Source organism: Neovison vison, chromosome 10, assembly GCF_020171115.1.
Source record: "Neovison vison isolate M4711 chromosome 10, ASM_NN_V1, whole genome shotgun sequence".
In the NCBI taxonomy this organism is placed as follows: Eukaryota; Metazoa; Chordata; class Mammalia; order Carnivora; family Mustelidae; genus Neogale; species Neogale vison.
In genome coordinates this window covers 52,487,251-52,508,571 of record NC_058100.1, presented here as the reverse complement: position 1 = coordinate 52,508,571, position 21,321 = coordinate 52,487,251, and the positions used below count along the sequence as shown (strand labels likewise).

The following is a 21,321-nucleotide window of genomic DNA, read 5'->3' as shown; positions in this document are numbered from 1 at the left end:
TATAAATTCTAACAAATAAAACAGAGTCATAGAACAATATGACATTTTTTCCCATTTTTCCTAGGTTATGGTTCAAGATCTAACCCTTATGACTCTATAAATTACTTTTAAATGAGGAAAAGGTCAAGAAATCGATTCAATAGTCTCATTTTATTTGAACTTGATACAATTATTTAGTCATCTGGGCTAGTGACAAATCTACTTCATGGGGGCTCTTCCTGGCCAAATGAATCACTTTAATATTAAATCCTCAATATAGTTCAGGAGAATGTTTTTCCAAATCTTGCCATCAATCTCTGTGAAAAATATCAAAGTTGGTTGTTTCTCTCTTCATAAGGCAATTTAAATATTGTTTATTCTGAACAATGGATAGGCTTGTTGTACATTTCAAGATCCAATCCTTTCTATACTCTTTCTGGCCATCTTTGTTTTTCACTTTAATTATTTGATTGAGAATAATGTATAATACAAATATTGACAATGGTTTCAAGCAGAAACACAGTTGAATTCCTCTTCTAAATAACTATGGTAGTGTGCTGGAGGTAGCTCACACCAGCACACAAGACCCAGTTTTACACATCTTCCCGACTCACCATCTTCACTGACATCCCATTGGGAGCGTGAAGTGGGACACAGTCGGGATGTTTATACCATAGAAACTGGCAAATGATTGGCTACAAGTCAGAACCTTTTTGTCTGCAGTCAATTGTTAAATATTTACCAGCACATCAATTTACAGCCTCTCCAAATCTCCTCTTAGTCATCCAGAGTAATAATAATTTTATGAAATTTGTAGAATTTAGAGTTACTAAATTAGTCTAGCCAGTGAGAGTTTTAATGAGACATACTGTAATAAGTAGCTAATCTATGACAGGCCCCATACACAACTTTCTAGTCCTGAGACATGAAAACATATACAGTCTGGTAAAATTTTTGGTCATACCACATTCTCCATGATTAGTACTTACTCTTTATTAATGCATTAAACAAAATTAAACCAATCTCTGAATAGTTATTTTCCCTTTTTCTTTTGAAATCTCAAAGCATCACTAATCAGAGAAACCACCAATATCCATAAACTTATTTCAATTTTTCTGTATTTTTAATTTTTAGGTGCTGAATTTTTTTTTAAGATTTTATTTATTTATTTGACAGACAGAGATCACAAGTAGGTAGAGAGGCAGGCAGAGAGAAAGGGGGAAGCAGGCTCCCTACTGAGCAGAAAGCCTGATGCGGAGCTTGATCCCAGGACCCTGAGAACATGACCTGAGCTGAAGGCAGAGGCTTAACCCACTGTGCCACCCAGGTGCCCCGAGGTGCTAGATTTTAATCTTATTTTGCAATATATATATTTATCAAATCATTACATTGTGCACCTTAAACTTATATAATGTTATATGTCAATTATATCTTAATAAAATGAAAAAAATAATATTTTTGAAGTTAGCTTTAGCAGAGCTCAAAACAGGTAGATAATAAATATTCACAGTTACTTCTATAATTTATGAGAAATTCTTTTCATAGTACCTGTAATAAAATTAGAGAAAACTAGCATTCAACTCAGTTTTAAGTTAGACTTCCATTTCAATTTAAACATCAGGCAAAAAAATAACAATCAGATTTACTGAAAATCAAAAGTATGCAAATTCTTCCTCCAGTGCTCAATATTATACTGGAACGTAGTAGGTGTTAATTAAGTTAATTAAGTGTTGAATGAACTAGTTCTCCTTATTCTCACCCCAAAATAGTGTAAGATTCATGCTTATTTGAAATTTACCCAGTCCCTGACCTGTAGTTAGAACACACTACAGTTCTTCATGAATTAAATCTTACTTACATAAACATGAACAGATCTATAGGCTTAGCTCAAAATAAGTTATACCAGATTAAAATAAATAATTCAATAGAATATATTCTATTAGAAAGTAATCATTTCAGTAAACATGAAGAATGGAGATTATGAAATTTCTATTATTCTTTTTTCCACAGTATGATCATTTTCATGAAAATGTAAATATACTGATAAATGTAGGACCAAAAATTGATAATATTTTTTGTGTATCTAAAGGTATTTTGTAAGTCACATCATTAAGCTGTAAACCCTAAGCTTAAACAGTGCTTATATCTTAACAAAACTGGGAAAAATATCCAAAAAATCCAAAACAAAGTTATTTTGAATCAATTATAAATGAGCTCTTTTTTGGCCTAAGATTTTATTGATTCATTTGGGAGAGAAGGAGATAGCGAGAGAGAGCAGAGCTGGAGGAAAAGGAAAAGAGAGAATAGCCTCCCTGCTCAGGGATGGGGATGTAGATCCCCAGACCCAGGGATTATGACCCACGCTGAAGGCAGATGCCTAACTGACTGAGCCACTCAGGTGCCCCTATAAATCATCTCTAGCTGTAGCCTAATTATGTACTATAGATAGGATAGAATAAAGAAACTGAAGGTAGATCAGAGTATACCCCATATACCTTGCAGGGTTTAAAAAAGCGAATGAATCCTTGAACACTACATCAAAAACTAATGATGTACTATATATATTGGCTAACTGAAAATTATAAAAAGAATAATATTTAAAAAAAAATTTTTAAGTAAGCTCTATGCCCAGGGTGGGGCTGAACTCATAACCCTGATATAGAGTCACATGCTTTACTGGCTTAGCCAGCCAGGCCCACCCCCTACCCCACTTACCTTGAATTGAAAGAATGTAATTTTTCTGTGCTTTTCCCTCCATATTTGATGCAATGCATGTATAGTTTCCACTATCTGAATGCTGAGACCGAGCGATCTGGAGTTTGCTACCTCCAGACAAAATATGTACCTCAAGTGAGTCGGAATTTTCTAGAAGGGACAACAAAGCAAAACAAAACATAAAGAGCTTGTCTTTTTAACATTTCTACAATTCATAATAATATACACTATTTTTTAAAAAGATTTACTTATCAGAGAGACAGAGTGTGCATGTGCCTACGAGTGGGGGGAGGGGCAGAGGAATAGAGAGGGCTGAGCTTGGAGCCCCACATGCGGCTCAGTCTCGGGACTCTCAGACCCGTGACCTTAGCTTAAACCAGCTTAAATCAGGAGTCAGCCACTCAGACAACTCAGCCACCCAGGTGCCCCAATATATACTATTTTATGTAATAAATATGTTTCTTAACAGTTGGTCCTTTATACTTTCATTTTAAATGAGAGCCTACTTTGAAAAAGCAAATAAGAAAAAATCTCTGTGTAATGAATAACCATCTTATGTGTCTATTCTGGAAGTTTATATTTTAGTCCATTAGGCATTTTGGTCCAAACACAGCTAAAAGCATAGTATTGAAAATGTGCTGGTTTATTAATCTAGTGAATTAAAAGCAAAAGAAAACAAAAGAGAAAGATGCACAACTATATTACCTATGGGCTTGTGGTTCTTTAACCATGCTATCGTGGGAGGTGGGATTCCCGTGGCGTCACACGTCAAGGTCACAGGATTGCTAATTGTCTCAACAACCCCTTCATTTTCAGGCCCTTCGATACTGGGTGGCACTGTGAAAAGACGGAAGAAAATCACATGTCCTCATTAAGCTAATTCAGGACACTTTCTCATTTGCATATCTGGGGGAAAAAGAGTTGTATTAGAGGCAGATGCTCACCATATACATTGAGGTGGAAATTTTTATCATCCCGTCCTGCTACATTTATAGCTCTACATACATACTGGCCTGTGTCAGACACCTAAAAGAAAAAGATACTATTGTATGTGCTCCATTAAGTTACAGATGACCAATCACACTGTTCCAGTGTAGATTAAATCATCAGTCATCTTTATGCTCCAATGACCAACCTAATCGCCACCTAAAGTCCTGCTTTTTTTTTTAATACAAAAAAAACAAAAACAAGGTCAATAGCATTGATGAGGCTGTTTTTGAATAAAACTCATTTCTCACAGTACTAAAGGGAAGATGCAAATACAAATTCTTTCTTCCATAATCCCACCAAGTTATGACACACAAAAAAGAATAAAAGATGCACCTCAGCTCTCTGGATGTGCAGCATCTGTCCATCTGCTAAAATCTCCAAGTGAGTAGACTCTGTTATCATCTGCCCATTCTTATACCAGGTGATGACTGGAGGGGGGACAGCATTTGACTCACACTCCAGGGACACTGAGGTCCCCTCTCTTACAGTAACTACAGAAAGAGATTCACTGCCATGATCTTTAATGCTTGGGGGCACTGAGGGAGGGAAACAAGAACAGAAGGATGTCTTTTTCATTAAGATGCTCTGATAGAAAGTATCTAATACCAGTTTAAAAAGGAAAGACTTTTATGAGGAGAGTAAAGACAAACCATAAACAGTCAGGAAAACTTTTTTCTTGCTTTCACCAGCTTGGTTGATCGCTATACAAGTGTATTCACCACCATCAGACACCTTGGCCCGAATAATCTGTAGAGTTCGACCACCTGTGGGCAAATACAATGCAAATTGAAGAGTGGCATGAAGGTTGTTTTAATAACTTAAAAAAAATTTTTTTTAAAGAGTTTTATTTATTTATTTATTTGTCAGAGAGAGAGCAGAAGCTCAGAGAGCTGCAGGCAGAACAGGCAGAGCAGGCAGAGGGAGAAGCAGGCTCCCTGTCGAGCAGGGAGCCTGATGTGGGATTTGATCCCAGGAATGACCTGAGCCAAAGGCAGACGCTCAATCAAATGAGCCACCCAGGTGTCCCTGTTTTAATAACATTTTATGAATAAGATAAACAGCAAAATGTACCCTTTCTCTTACAGTAAAATTTCCTATTCAAAATGAAAGAATTGAATTAAATTGTCTTTGATCCTCCCTTTTCCATTGATCTCAGTATTTATTCTACTTCCTTATAAAGGAAGAAACTCATAAATTTTTTTCTCTCCAGTAACCAAACATAGAGAATAGAACTATCTGATACAGGTTCTAGTGAACAAACAGTAATTGTACTATAATCAAAATACGTTAACAAGTATTTTCTGGGTTTAAATCTCCCACAGTGTAGAAGTGATGGTCTATTGGTCTATTTATCTATCCTCAAGGAGCTTTAGGATTAATTAAAAACAACCAGTGATTTTATCTAATGAAAGCATTGCTTGCTAGTTTATCACCCTCAAGGAATTACTAAGCAGTTTGTTCCTAAATGTCATAATTCTTGAAAGTAGACCTTGCTACTGAACATTCCCACTGAAATAAAGCTATACAATCTTATCCTAATGGCCCCAAATGGATAAAGAGAAGCACTTCCCAATGTGAACACATAAGAGGAGTAAGACAAAAGTTTGGAAAGAGAGTTAAGTTGATGCTATTTGTACTGAGAAAAGTGAGAACGTTTTGTCCATCATTTAAGAGTAATAAGTTCCTTACCAGGCACAATAAGAGCATTTGTATTTAGCTTGATAGGCTGTTCATTCTTGAGCCAGCTGAGATCCGGAGGTGGAAAACCAGAGACCTCACAGGTTAAAGAGATGAAATTGTTCACCACAACAGTGAGATTTTCAGGGTTGGGACCAATGACACTTGGAGGAACTATAATAGTAAATATATTAAAAATGAAATCTGATATTATCAGTAATACATATTTCAATTCATTAATATAAATCCAACCACTATAGCCTGCTAAAGCACTGAGTTAATGACAGTTAATTATTTAGTGGTCTTAGAACTCACTAATGCCTTTATCAAAGTCATTTCCATCAGGTTTTTTTTCCCACTTGAAAGAGAATACTAGAATTTTCAAAGACAGAATTATTGTGTATTTTATTTGTAAAATGTAGCTGACAGTTCTTAAAATGGTTTTGTCAATGTATAAAGAAAAACTTAACAGCATACGATCACCTAAGATGTGAGCGGGAACAGAACAGAGTCTAGAGCTTGAAAAACTGAAATGCAATAACCAAGTAGAGAAGGAAGGACCAACAAAGTCAATCAGGAATGAGGGGCTGGGAAGGCAAGATAGAAATAAAGGGTGTAGAGTCACAAAAGCCAAAGAGAATTTCTGAAAACGATTATGGCAAAGATGTCAAATGCACAGAAGAAAGAAAGATAAAGCCTAGAAAGTGCCTCTTGGACTTTAAAAGGATGCTATTTGGTGAATTCAGTGAACAGATTCACTGGTGATGGGGAAGTGAAATTTGGAACACAGTGGTGGAAGGAGTGAGTGGGAGTGAGGAAGTCAGACATTAGATATATACAGTTAGTAGAGAAATTTGCTTTGAAATTGGGTATAAAGTGAGGGAGGTAGCTGAAGGGAAAGTTTAAGTCTTAGGAAGACCTTTTTTGGTTGTGGTTTAAAAAGGGAAGAGACAAATTTAAGTGCTATTGCAAAGGATCCAAGAAAGAGTGAGAATTTCATATTCAAAAAAAAAAGAGAGGAGATGGTATGAGAATTTTGAGGAGGAGGTGAGCAGGGATCTAGAGTGAAATTATTGGCCTTTGGAAGGTAGAGGAATGTTTCCATCTTCTTTTGTAACAATGGGAAGGAAGAAATGGCTGTAACAGATGCAACTAGTATGCTTGATTTGATGGTAGGAATTTGAGGTGGTTTCCAGGATACACCTTCCCTTTTCCCTGTAAAGCAGGAGGTGAGGGCATTTACTGGAAGTCAGAGGGGGCTATTATGGACTGAATATCCCTCCTTGTCCCCCACCCCCCCATTCCTATACTGAATATCCTTCCTTGTCCCCCACCCCACCATTCCTATAATGAAGCCTGGCCCCCCACTGTGGCCATATTTAAAGAGGGCGCCCTTAAGGAAGTAATTAAGACTAAATGAGGTTGTAAGGGTGGAACCCTGATCTTATCAGATCATTGTCCTTATAAGAAAAGAAACCAGAGAGTTTCCCTGCTTTTCTGGCCATGCATGCTCAGTAAAAAGGCTTTATGAGGACAAAACCGCCAAGTACAAGCCAGCAAGAGCCTTCACCAGAAACCAAACCTGCAGGAACCTTGATTTTGGACTTCCCAGCCTCCAGACAGTGAAAAAATACTTTTCTGTTGTTTAAGTCGTGCAATCTCTGGCATTTTGTTATGGTAGTCTGACTCCATGAACCCCAGAGTCATTCTGACATCTGAGGAGAGGGATGAAGGTGTCAGTGAGTCACTAGGGACAAGAGGAGGAACCCCAGACAGTATGGAGTTCAAGATGGTACCTACGAATTTATGATGACACTGATGTCTCTGACTACACGAGTTCCCCCAGCCATGGTTAGCTGCCTTGGTGCAGGTATGGTCAGATATGGAATTTAGTGAGAAGCAATACAGCAAAACAGCTAAGTTAAAACTTCTGGAATCCGCCTGTCTAAATTATAATCCTGGTACTGTATTTGCAAGATCTGGAATTTTGGGTATGCATCTTAATCTCAGTAGTCCTCAGCCTTTTCATATGTAACAAGAGGTATCAAGTGGTACCAACACCTGGGGTTATTGAGGTAATTCAGTGAAAATGCATATGTAAAAAAACTTGATACCTAGTAGGGATTGAGTGGACAATATGTCGTGTCTTTAGAGGCAGAGCAGAACTTTTACTGAGCAAGAGCAGTAAGAAGACTAAGAGAGGTGATGGAAATGTTGTTCCATGATAAATTAAGCTAGACGTGAGGGAGAGTAAAGATAAGAGAGCTGAAAACCCACCGGCCCGCAGACTGAAGGTCAGAGTCCAAAAGAAGCAAGCACTGTTGTAATGGGAGATAATGAACAGTTTGATTTCAAGTGAAATGATTTCAAGTGAAAACAACTGAAATTATTTCTCCCCAAAATGAATTTTCTAATATGTAAGTATGGTCCCTGACCTCAGTTGGGAGTTCAAGGTATCATTAACCTGTGAATGAGGAAACTCCCTCCTGAACTCCAGTCCTTAAGGGTAAACTCAAGTGGTTCCTCCTTCTACCTGGAAAGGTACAGGTGTTTTTGCTGTACATTAGGAAGAGGGAACTGATATGAAAAAACTCCAAATATTTATTTAGCGACTACTGTGACTGTAGATGGGTTCAGGGAGACCAAGATCTGTAAGAAATGACCGTTTCCTTATAACATCTATAATAAAGTTACAGGATGGGGTGAAGATAGAGACATATAAAGATTAATTAAAACAAGGCAACTTACAGACTTCCTAAATTGGGGCTTTTGATCACATAATAGAGGAAAAATTAAGTCTGCCTTGGGAATCAGAAAAAATAATCTACACTTTTATTTTCGACATTTATTCTATTGCACTTTGCAGATTAGAATGTGTGCTCTCATGATCATCACACTTGTGTATTTCTTCCTGAGAATTCATAAAACACTGCTTCTGGTTTGGTCAGACTTACTCATTTAAAAAGACTTGAAGATATTATACCATTTGAATGGTTTCCTATGAAAGGACAGGGGGAACAGGAACAAGAAATGGGCATAAAAATGAATGATTACATGAATGAATATTTTAATAAATGAAAGTAAAGATGGGTCTTGTTCAGGCCAATCATTATAGTGAGACATGAACTAAGGAGTGCAATTAATGTAACACTCTATTATATTATGACTGAGGTCTTCAAACAACATCAAAAACAAAAACAAAACATGAAAAAGGCAAAATCTCTTTTACTATCACATGTTACTCATTGTGCTAAGCACAGGGAATACAAAGATAAAAATGTTTCAAATGTCTGTTCCACAAACACCAAACATTGATGGGCACCAATACTCCCTGCATATCACACCAAAAAAGGATATTCTTGATGCTAAATAAGTCTCTGGAAAGGAGAAATTTTTCATGAGATGTCATATTTCAGCTATTTCCAAAATGAGCCAGAATTTTGGATGTGTATCCCACATGTAAAGGGAATCTTTTATAATGATTGTTCCCCATTTCTAATTTAATATTTTCAAAACAGACATGTGTCTCAAAACTAAAACTAGTCATTTGTGGTAGACATCCAATGGCTTTTTTCGTCCCTACATTTACCTAAATAGTATCTCAAAAGCATTTTAGCAAAAAATTAGGATTCATGCAGTGTCTACCATATATCAAGAACTTAGTTTGATGAATGAATTAGGTGTAGTGGTAGTTTTTAGGAATTATTAAACTCCAAAGATGACTTTTTCTTCTCCAGGGAGTATACCTAATGGTACTAGAGGATGTAACTTGACACAAATTCTACCTTTAAGGACAGAAACTGGTTCCAATCAGGATTACTGGGTAAGTTTTATGAGTAAAAGAATTATACTTGTTTCTAACTTTACATAAACATATAATTTGGGGGATTTAAAATTTTGATTTTTTTTTCATTTTCAGATATGTAGCAGTAACTACTCTCTCCTGAGGAACTGAAATAAGATAAAAACAGGCTTCCTAGCAGATTTGTACTTCACAATCCTACTATATGATGCAAAGAAAGACTGGAGATTGAAAAAAATTCAGGCTGCACACACTGTTCAAGTTAAAAGTACAAAATAAGTCTCCATAATCTAAAACACAGTTTTCCTGTTTTTTCAAACATGCTCTAAGAAATGTTATTGGAACTGAGCTCTTACCATGAACATTGAGGTTAAAATATTTTTTGGCACTTCCCGCTGTGTTCTCAGCAATACACACATACCTGCCGATATCTGTTATTTGAGTGTTTAGAATCTAAGGGGAAAAATGAAGAAATTCCAACTGAAATTTTTAATAAAGCAACTTTTCATAATGAGCATTACATTTCAGACTAAACAACACATATTCTTTCTGGTTAAGACCAGCTGAACACAAGACAAAGAAATTTCTGAATGTAATAGTGCTGATGCTAGCTTTTTTTGGTCAGGTCAAATATTTATAAAGATTTCCAATCAGAAAAGGTAATTTTAAACATATTTGTTAAATGCTGACTACAAAAATTTCCCCAATTATTCTTCCTCATCCCTATCACACCCCTGGCAACATGACTTTGAAGCTCCTTGCATTTCAGAGGGGGAGCAAAATGCAGAATTCATGTCGGTCTTGGGTTGGCTCTGACCAGCACAATGCCATGAAAAGAGACAGTGTGTGCCTGAAGAGGCCTAGTGCCTTTCCTCACTCTTTTGGAACTCAGCTACCACCATGTGAGAAAGCCAGGACTAGCCTGTTAGAAGGTAAGAGAATCACAGGGGGTCAAAATCAGCTCAGTTATTATGACAGAGGCCTGGATATGTGCCAAGATCCCAGCCAAGACCAGCAGACCACTCACTCAATTCACAGCATGCAGGCAGAAGAATTACCCAGCCAGCTAGAAGACTTATGAACTAAATAAATGCTTATTGTTTTAGGTTATTGTCTTGGAGTACTTTATGCAGCAATAATTAGTTAATAATAGCATTTATATTTATTATTAAGCAGGAATTTCTATCCATCTATATATCTTTTGGCCTAAGACACAGAAACATTTAAATATTTTGATAGAGGTGACATCAAAATATTTGTATGAAATCAAACAGATACAATCACAATGTTTAGAAGATACTTCGAGAATTCAAGGTTATTTATAGACGCTAAAGCTGGTTCTTGTGTGTGTGTGTGTGTGTGTTTATGTCTGTGTCTGTGTTTTTTAAAGACAGGAACATATCATAAGGCATGTCCTGTGTTGGATACATCTGTTATGCTTCGATTCTTGGGTTCACAGAATATCACTTACGTGGTCAAAAATAAGCTATTAAATTGTGTCTTAACAAAAGAGTTGGTGTTATTTCTATAAATAAATGTCTTCTTATAAATTTATTCTATAAATGAATGTCTTAAGACATTTAAGAAAAAAATAGAGACATGGTCATTAGTGAACAACAATTCAGGATATTTATGTGGTTTCCATTATTTATTATCAATTCTTTAGTAATACAGGGGAAGTTTTAATCTGCAGTGAACCCAGTGCCACCTAAGATTTTATCATCAGAACTATGCAATGGAAAGGATTATACTAATTATAATGTGGCTTTTATCACAAAGGACATCTTGTGGCAAATTCAGTGTGCATGTGTTGAATGTACAATTTTTATAAGAATTCACACAGCAATGTTAGCAGTGGTCACTTCTGAAAGACAAATGCCCTATGGTTTCACTCATATGTGCAATTTAAGAAACAATACAAATCATCATAGGGGAAATAAGACAGAGACAAACCAAGAAACAGACTCTTAACTATAGAGAATAAACTGATGGTTACCAGAAGGAGGGGTGGTGGGGGGATGGGTGAAACTGATGATGGGGATTAAGGCGGGCACTTGTGATGAACATTGGCACAGAAGTGTTGAATCACTCTATTGCACACCTAAAATTAATATAACACTGTCTGTCAACTAACTGGAATTTAAATAAAAACTTAAAAAAAAAAAGTGGTCACCTCTGGAATAAAATAAAGAATTTTCTATTCTTCTTACGGTTAGTTATTTTTACAAATATAATACTTATAAACCAATAAAATTATGTTTAAAAGTAAAAAACGACTTAGGAAATACAAAGCCAAATAGCTATTTTAAAATAAGATATTATACTTTTACCTGCAGAATTCTTCCATTAGATAGAAACTTATGATGCCCATCTTCTTGCAAAGGTTGCCCATCCTTTTGCCAGGAACTCCTTGGCGCTGGGTCACCGCTGGATAAACACTCCATCAGTGTGCTCTTATTCACCAGCACGCTGACTTCTTCGGGGAGATCACTATTTGCTCCCTTAATAACCGGAGGCACTAACAGATGATTGCAACAAAGAGATAATGACAGGAAATAAGGTCTTTTCTCAATTATTCTACTTTTCTAACAGTTTTAAAAAGCATGGGATGATAATAGAAGAGCAAAGATGAAGACGAAACCAAGATTGTTGAATCACATTTTACACTAATAAATTGGGGTGGTAATAAATTGGGGTGGTAATAAAAATTGTGTGAATTTGGATTTACCTAGCCTGGACTAACCCCTTCTACAGTTTTCATTCCCATTTAGCTCAATCCCTAACCCTTCCCAATTTATCTGACCTTGCTTCTCTCTCAGCTCCTTGAACTATGTCTTCTGGATTTTCAAGCATATGTGTAAGTAGCACTTGCATGAATGAATATTTAAGTCTATTTGGTCATCTAGACAAGCCAGATAAATCCCATTTTTAGAGTATATTTGGAATGTACAGATTTGGTCTCATTTGCAAGGGAATTATCTGGGCTACTTAAATGTGTTTCCCTAGCCCCAGTATCAGTGTATCAGCGTCATCTGGGAGCTTGTATAGAGGTGCAAATTTGGGGGCCCACTCAGATCTCCTCAATGGGCATCTCTAGAGGGCCCAAGAAATCTGTGTTTGAACAGGAGATCCTTATGTATCCTCATGTTTGAGGAGTCGCATTCTAGACTTTTCTACATATATTCATTTTCATTTAAAACGGTACCATAGAATCCAGGTACAAATCTATCTTATGTTAGACTAGTCAGTTATGAAAAATCACACATTACCCATAAAATTTTAAAAAATGGAAATTTTACACAAACTAGAAACATATGTGTTGGCTGCTGTTATCAATGTAGAAATTCATTTTCAAAGTGAATAATCATTTTATTTTATTTGGAAAGCTTAGCCATTCTGTTTCACTCTCTTAAAATGTACCATATCTTTAGCAATCAGCAAAGACTATATATTAATGTACATGTAGTCCTGTGGTATTTGGGTCTTTCGAAAACTAAACTGGAAGTTTGTAAAGAAAATAATCACTACAAGGTACATAATAGAATTTCAATGTTATTTTAGATACAAATTTTCACAGTCAGGGTCATATGGTTTTTACTATACTCTAGGTAACATAAAATATAACTTGAACTGCAGATTAGTAGATAATAAACTTGAACTTCAGATTAAATGAGACTATCACTAACCTCAATACCATGAAATCTCATCAAATGAAATGTTGGAACATAAAGATTCAATGTTTTGCTCAACTTCTGCCTGGAACTGAGCCATTAGGAGGGAACAGGAGGTGGTCTACAGGTCCAAGGTTTGACCTGTATAGGCCTCCACCAAAGCCCTTTGGTCTGACCTGCCCTCCAGCTGCCATGCCCCAGCAGCTGGCTTACACACTCAGAATTATTCTCAGTAGAAAATGGTGGAGTAGCATGTAGGAGCTGAGCACCAAACACTGTGAAACATACCTAATGTAGACAGACTTTTGGGCCCAGTTCATTTTTCTTGTTCCACCTCTCTAAACTCATCTCTAACATGCTTTCCAACTTCCTCTTAATTAAAATGGCCTGAAGGGATGAACATCTACCTTTAACTACCCAATCCCTAGGTCCCATTTCAATTTCATTGATTCCCAGTCCCTCTCAAACCATATAATCTTGCTTCTTTATCAGATCCTTCTACTCTGGCCTAAACTAAACTCTTTTCCAAACATAAGTCAAATTAAGTCAGGTGGTCTAGGATAGTTCACTGTTCTTGATGATGTTAGCACTGTTAATTAGTTAGTTAATTAATCATCTTCTCTTCCTTTTTTCTTCTCCTTATCACTCTTATAGACTTTAAAATCTATGTTGATGCCCCATCGCACTCTGATTAGTTTCATCTCTGCTCCATGTCAGTCAGCCCTACACAACCATACCTTGGACCATTCAATATGAACACCTCTTTCTTTTGCAAGTTATAAGCTCTCTGAAGAAGAACTCGTGTCTACTGTAGTCACTGCTGTATCCTCAGTACCTAGCACAGGTTCCTGGTCCATAGTTTAGTAATTAATAGATAATTGTCAAATATATGATTTTTTTGAACTCCAATGTTTTCTTTCTTCTACCTCTTTTCAGGTTTCCTTCATAAGCTACTCTTTGTTTGCACTGACAGCTCTAGCCCTTCCACTCCTTCCCCACTTACAATCAGCCCATCAGCCTCCTTTCATCACTTATCCTCTTGCCCTGCCCAGACCTCACAGAGGTCATTTCAGTGACTCTCTGTCTTGCTGCACATTCTATGGTCTTTCACCGTCCAGCACTTCCACCATATACTTGGTTACCTTGTGGCACAACCCCGCGCCACCCAGATGGAGCACACTATTTTTTCTTCCTCTGCCCCTCCTGGTTACTAGGAATGCTGTAGAAGGAAGAGTGGCTTCAGGAAGGAAAAACTGAGCCAAATGGCTCCAACTTCAACAGCTGACTGTCTGTCACATCCTCCATGATGGTGATCACTAAACTTTTCTGGTTTTCACAAGACCAACCACCCCACCACTATTTGTCTTGCTCTCATGCTAAATGAAAAGAACTAGATACATGTGATATGCATTTCCACATTTCCCTCCTAACCATTTTGATGAATGGCAATTCATTTCCACGAAAGGCTAATTAACCCCTCTTGGTTCTTTGATTGCATTTTTCACCTGTTCTAAGACCTGGATCCATGAATTCCTGTATCTCTCCCATTCCCCCCACCCCGCACTTTGAAAAATTTAATTTGTCCCTTTCTATTGGATTATTTTCTTTGATTTGTAAGCAAGCTCAAATCTTTCTTAAATATGTTTCCTCAAACAAGCTGTCTAGCCTAAAACTCTACTCCATCTCTTCTGTCCTCTGCAAAATATCTTAAGAGTACTTTATATGTGTTTCCTTTTCTGATTAGTTGCTCCAGATTTATCCTTTTGTCCTGTGGCTTTGAACCACACCATAGTATCTAAATTGATCTTTTGGATTTTATCAATGATTTCTCAGTTTTTAAGCCAAATGGACATTTTCAGTTTTTATTTTCTTAAATTTGCTTTAGCATTCAATACTAGATCTGCCTCTTGATAGCTTTTTCCATGCTTTGGATTCTTTGACATGGAATAGTACGTAGTTTACTGCTTTTCATGAACTTCTCAGATTGTTTCTCCTCTAACTCTGTTTTCCTTTTCCTTTCTCCTACTTGTTAACAATCCCTCCAAGAACTTGTTAATCTATTTTATCTATAATCCTTGCTGTTGGAAATCTCATGCCCTTGAATATTTGTGGATAGCTCACAAATCTACATTCTTAATTCAGCCTCTTTCCTGTGTTTAAGTTTCTGATTTTCAATGGCCCCTTCAACATCATCCCTAAGTATCTTGTAACTTGTTGAATTCAACATGTCTAGAATAAAATTGACTTCCTTTTGCCCAAATAATGTTTTCCTAGGTCTTCTATTTTTTTTTATTCTTGCCACCATTTTCTTAATCACTCAGAATAAAAATCTCAGTGTCATCTCATGCTCTGAGAAAGTGCCTAATATTTCTGTATTATTTTATAACTTCCTCTGGAAACTCTTTCATGCCGATTGATTCCTATATATTCCCAGTGCTACTTCTCTAGATCAATCTCTTCTAGTGGAGGCAACTATTTCTTTGAGCTTCCAGCAACATCACCTCTCTTTCCCCTTAAAGGTACCATAGTTCTTCCACTCTCAGTTCATACATTCAGAGAACAATGTGGTCTAAGTGTAGGCACAGAAACTAGGCCTTAAAACAGGCCATTTAGCTTCTATAATTTGTTCAGGGATAGAACTGTGGTTCATGCTTGGCCAATTAAAGCCATGAAAATCCAATCTAGGACTTCAGCTGTAAATACTAAGAAAAGCTTTCATTTGGATATGAAATTAGAAGGATGTAAGACAAGAGCCACTGGGGACCAACTCGTCATTCCAGGGGATCCCCCACCTGAGAGTGATGCTTATAATAGAGAAGAAACCAAGAGAAAGAGGAAGGTTAAGTCGGCTTGGCCTCTGTGAGCCACAGAAGTCAGGTATAACTGTAGCCAGCTTACACTGCGACTCTAGGTTCATGAGTCAATGGATTCTCTCTTTTTTTTTTTTTTAGTTTAAGCCAGTTTGTTATCCAATATTTCAAGAGTCCTATCTAACATGTTCTCAATTTGCATAAGATGATTAATTCCTCAGTAGAAGTATTACTTTCTGATTATCTTTATAACTTAAAAGTTAATGCAATATCTTGCAAACATGGGTTCCTGAAAAAAATTCTTTGAGTGAAAGAATGCATGACAAAGAAAAGAAAAACTCACAGAGTACACGAACGTCATACTGAAGGGAATCTTCTCCTGCTTCGTTCACAGCCACACACATATACCGACCCGCATCTTCTACTTTGGCCCGGGGAATCTGCAACACTCGCCCTCCTGAAAACATATCCCCATATGATTACTTCTCTAAATCTTACTGGTCATAAACAGAGATGAATTTTTCAGGTCTAAGGACTTCCTTACATTTTCTTTCAGGGTTCTTATTTCATCTAATAGTTCAGTTTTAATCCCACATACCATTTGTATAACAAACACTGCATTATTGAAAAGTGGTCCAATATATGAATCAGATCTCCTGAGAGATAAATAGCTTGTGTAGATTTTTCACAAGTGGGTAATATTGCTCCATGCCTCTCATCATATTCCATGGGGGAATGTTACTATGCAGTGACTTCTTGATTTTACAGTTTTGAACACATGTAAAAGAAGTTAACATTGCTTGATGCAGGTATAGGTTTGAGAAAGCAGTAGCCAGGGAGGCAAAAGGTATAAAGTATATTATTATACATATGATTTTAAAAGAATAACTCTGAATATTTAAAAAATTTTTCATATTGATATAATTTCAAATTCAAAGAAAAGTTTCAATAACTATAAAAATTTTTGACCTGTTTATCAATTATTTATATTTCACTCCACTGGTTTTATCCCTTATATATATATATATATCCCTTGTTTTATCTTATATATATTTACATATTTATTTGTATATAAAAATTTTTTCTGAACTGTTTAAGAGTAAGTTGGAAACATGGTGCCCCTTTACCCCTAAATATTCATAAAGCTGTATTTCATAAGGACAAGAATAATCCCTTACATAACTATAGTATAGTGATCAAAATCAGGAAGTTTAAAACCAACACAAAACTACTAATGAATCCATAATACATATTCAAATTTCATTATTATTAAAATCTTTTATAAATATTTTCCCCCAAGCCTAGATCCAATTTCGGATCACATATCACAACATTTAGCTATCATGTGTATTTAGTCACATTTTAAAAACTTTTTTCAAAAACTTTTTTCAATCTTGTATTTAGTTGATATCAAAGCTGCATGCACATCATGAAATATGCTGACCTTAGGTGTACAACTTGGTAAATTTTGACAAGCTTATTTGATATTTGTTAAAATTAAATAGAAGCCTTGAAAAGATTATGATTCTACAATAATTTAATCATCCTTTTCTACCAATAAACCATGTGACAACTAAAGTATTTGAAACTAATAATCATAACTATTGATTTATGATAAATGTATTTAATAAAGTGAATAGTAACTTTTTACAAATATATTTTAGAATCTATCAATAATGTGTGGAAACCAAATTGATGATCTCATCACATTATTAGAGAAATGGAGCTTCATGGAAGCCAAAGGAGTTCTTCTTTTTTTTTTTAAAGATTTTATTTATCCATTTGAGTGAGAGAGAGAGCAAGGGAAGGAAAGGGTCAAAGGGAGAAGCAGACTCCCCGCTGAGCAGGGAGCCCAATGCAGGACTCAATCCTGGGATTCCGGGATCATGACCTGAGCTGAAGGCAGTCACTCAACCAACAGATCCACCTAGGTGCCCAGCCAAAAGACTTCTTAAGTTGATAGAACGATCCTGTAGTGGAACTGAAAATTACCTTAGGTATTCCAGCTATTGTCAAATTAGCCTAGACTCTTCTAGCTTGAAGCTACACAGAAACCACAGACAATATGGCCGCCTGTGTCAGTTACATTACATGGCCAGAAAGCTGATCAATTCAACTGGTCTAATAAATGAGGAGAAACATTTGGCAGAGACTCAGATTTTCACCCTGTTCATAGCAATCTTTACCTGGTAGAATCAACACTCTATCACTCGAGGTCAGAGGATGGCCATCTTTGTACCATGTCAGTGTAGGAGGAGGAGCAGCATTTGTTTCACAGTAAAGAGAAATTGGATTGTTGATGATTACATCCTTGGCTTCACCACTCCTGCCAGTATCCAGCATGTTTCCTATTTCCCAGAGTTTCTGAAAACTTGGAGGAACTATGGAGGAAAGATATGACATTTTAGACACATGTGAATGCTAGGGTTAATTAAACAAAGATCTTGACTGTATTTTCACAAGAATCATTAGTAAATGTAATAAATCAGACAATGTGAAAATATTTTCAAGTACTTATACACCTCCCAACTCTAGCCCTGAGCCGAAAAAGGTAGTAGACAGAAGTCAGCACTGGTTTTTATGTGGAAGAACAAGAAATATGGGGGGCAAAATGCCATCTTCATGCTTTGCACTCCCTGGTCCCTAGCACTTATAAGACGAAGAGGTCTGTACTCAGGGATGATCCTACTCTAATATGTATGGATCAGGGGATGAACAGAGGCTCAACAGAGAGCATCAGCCAATCATCTGTCTTGAGCCTCTAAGAAGGCTAAAGAAGTTATGCTATCAAGATTAATAACTCCATTTGTAAAATCAATAGGGCATTCTCAAACATTTCTGAGTGACAAGCATGAACTTTCTAGAAGGCAATTATTCTGCACATCAAAATCTTTAAAAAAGTACCTAACACTTGACCTAAAATTTCCATTATTAGCAACTTAGGAAAAACCACAGATGTGCAAAAGTTTTATGTATAAAGATGTTCAGTGAAGCATTACATGAGTAGGGAAAACTTGGAAACAACCTAGACATTCCACAATAGGAGTGTTGTTAAATAGATATTTTAATACTCAACTGATAAAGTTGTACTTACAGCTATTAAAAAGCCGTACTTACAAGCTGTACTCAAAGTTATTAAAAAGAATGTTTTACATAAGAGACCCTTAATCTCACAAAACAAACTGAGGGTTGCTAGGGGAGAGGGATTTGGAGAGGGTGGTTGGGTAATGGACATTGGGGAGGGTATGTGCTATGGTGAGTGCTGTGAAATGTGTAAGCCTGATGATTCACAGACCTGTACTCCTGGGGCAAACAATACATTATATGTTAATAAAAATAATTATAAAATGTTTTAAAAAGCACATATAAAAGCACAAAAGTAACAGTATTAACAACATTGATACCAGGTACCACTTTTAAATATTTTGCTACAAGTTTTACATACTTCATGTTATTTAGTACTCACCACATTTTACAAGGCATTAATTTTAAAAGCAAGGAAACCAAGGCTTAGAATACTTTGGTAACTTGTCCAACTCAAAAACTCTGTAGGAGCTACATCATCATTTGATTTCAAGTCTGACCTCTTCAAATCATATATTTTACTATGCTTTCTTGCCTTCCAGGTAAACACTATAAAAAATACCTTCATGATAAAATGTTAGGGGAAAGCTAATGTAATAGAAAAGTCTGTATCATGTGATCTCAATGTGCAAATGAAGTATACTTCACAAAAATATATCAGAAGGAAATGAAGTAACCCTGAATGATGGATTATTTTCTTCTTTATCAATTTCTTAAATCCAAGTTTTCAATAATGAATTTTTACTATTGGTATCAGAAAAAAATATATTTAAAATAAACCAAGTCAAATCTCTTCTTCATTGTTTTGAAAGATCATATAAGCTGAATTACATGCAAGAAGCATATTATTACCTTGTATATTCACATCAAAATCCAGCTCATCTTCACCTGCAATATTAGATGCTACACAAGTATACCGTCCAGTATCTGATATCTGAGCCTCCTTTATTTGAAGTGTGTGTCCACTTGCAGCAATATTGACATGATCGTCTGATTTAAGGGGCTGTGATTTAATGAAATAATGTTACCTTGAAGTGCACTAATAAATCATCTAAAACATCATACAGTTTGTATTTTTTAGGATTTTTAATAAATAAAAATAAAATTATATTTGAAATACTCAAGACAACAGTAATTGAATTAATTTAGTTTGATTAAATTTTTTTGAGTAATCACATTTTTATTTATTGAAAATACTGCTTATATACTTTATATCTGTGCTGGGTATTTCTGGGTGGTACATTTATATACCAAATATATAAATGCATATTCTATGATTAAAAAACATTCTTAGGTATCATATCTATTTATCCATGTTGGAAAAAATTATTTTCAGCTGATCCTATAGTGTATTATAATTCTGTAGAAAATACTGGAGTTTTTAAATGAAAGATTGAGGGTATGATCCATCTGATTTGATCTAAATATCACTATTGGTCATTCAGAAACATCATTATTTCATAAGTGGAAAATTTTAACCTAGAGATATTTATATTACAATGTTTGCTTTAAAGTATTACTATATTTAATGGTACATTAACATACAGATATTTGTATTATATTTTATTAATATCATCACTTAATAGGACATTTCCCATAAACACTCCCATTTATACCAAGTTCCCTCTTATTCCTTGAAGATATTAGCTCCTGGCTTATTGTCATTCCTTCTAATGATACATTTCTCATAATTCTTGGTGATTTCAACACCCACATAGACAGTTACCCAATGCTGTGTGTTCTCAGCTCCTTGACCTCCTCTCTTCTTTTTTGTCCCCAATCCTCTATCAGCCACTCAACCAGTCATGCTTGGCTTTATAATTACCAAGAGCCACATCTCTATAGTCTCACTTTCAAGTTCTCATTCTCTGACCACCACTTCCTCACTCTCTAACTCACTTCCTCTAGCAACCCAAATCCAGTAGTTTTCTGGTGTCATGGGAGGATGCATAATCCACAGACCTTGCAATCTGTTGGCTGCCGCTCACTCTCCTCCTGACCAAAGACAGTTGCTCCTTGCACAAACCCTCAACTCCTTTTGCCCTCTTTCCCTTTACTTTATTCTTCTGGCAAAACTCTAGCTCTGGTTAATGCCAGTCTGTCCATTTTGAGCATTTTCTGGTCTATTCAAGGCTATCCTTCCAGCAACTATGCCCTCTTACACCTGTATTATTGGCAGTTGATTTCGTTCTGCTGGATGATTTCAATCTGCATACATACCGTAATTTTTCCCATAAAAAATAAAAACTGTTTACAATGGAGCCTACCTCCACATTTTTCTCCCATCCTTTATAGCCTATGGCTTTAAAATGGTTGCTACACCGGCTGATTCTTTTGATCTTTCCTTGAATCTATTCTAATAAGAATTTTACCATCTCTACTTGACCAAATTCCATTGTCAATGGAATTGACAAAGACCCCAACAACATCCATGTTTCTATACTCACTGGTCAATTCTCAGTTTTTATTTTACTTGATCAGTGGCATTAAACACAGTTTCACTTGTCTTCATTTCGAAAACCTTTTTTCCCCTATTTTTTGGGACACTTGACTCTCTGCCCCACAACCTCTAAATGTAGGAGTCCTTGAGGAC

The 21,321-nt window shown here is 36.0% G+C and overlaps 1 protein-coding gene across 2 annotated transcripts in view; it reads right to left on the bottom strand.

Annotated features, from left to right (window-relative positions):
- Positions 1–21,321, bottom strand: part of HMCN1 (hemicentin 1) — a 470,681-nt gene that overhangs the window by 90,820 nt on the left and 358,540 nt on the right. For both annotated transcript variants that reach the window (XM_044267297.1, XM_044267296.1), the window contains 11 exons: positions 19,581–19,731; positions 17,831–18,025; positions 15,988–16,101; positions 11,494–11,681; positions 9,520–9,616; positions 5,374–5,535; positions 4,335–4,448; positions 4,018–4,220; positions 3,639–3,720; positions 3,400–3,531; positions 2,695–2,844 (listed from right to left, as the gene is read on the bottom strand). In XM_044267297.1, coding sequence (XP_044123232.1) covers positions 2,695–2,844; positions 3,400–3,531; positions 3,639–3,720; positions 4,018–4,220; positions 4,335–4,448; positions 5,374–5,535; positions 9,520–9,616; positions 11,494–11,681; positions 15,988–16,101; positions 17,831–18,025; positions 19,581–19,731 — 1,588 coding nt within the window. The remainder of the gene's footprint in view (positions 1–2,694; positions 2,845–3,399; positions 3,532–3,638; positions 3,721–4,017; positions 4,221–4,334; positions 4,449–5,373; positions 5,536–9,519; positions 9,617–11,493; positions 11,682–15,987; positions 16,102–17,830; positions 18,026–19,580; positions 19,732–21,321) is intronic.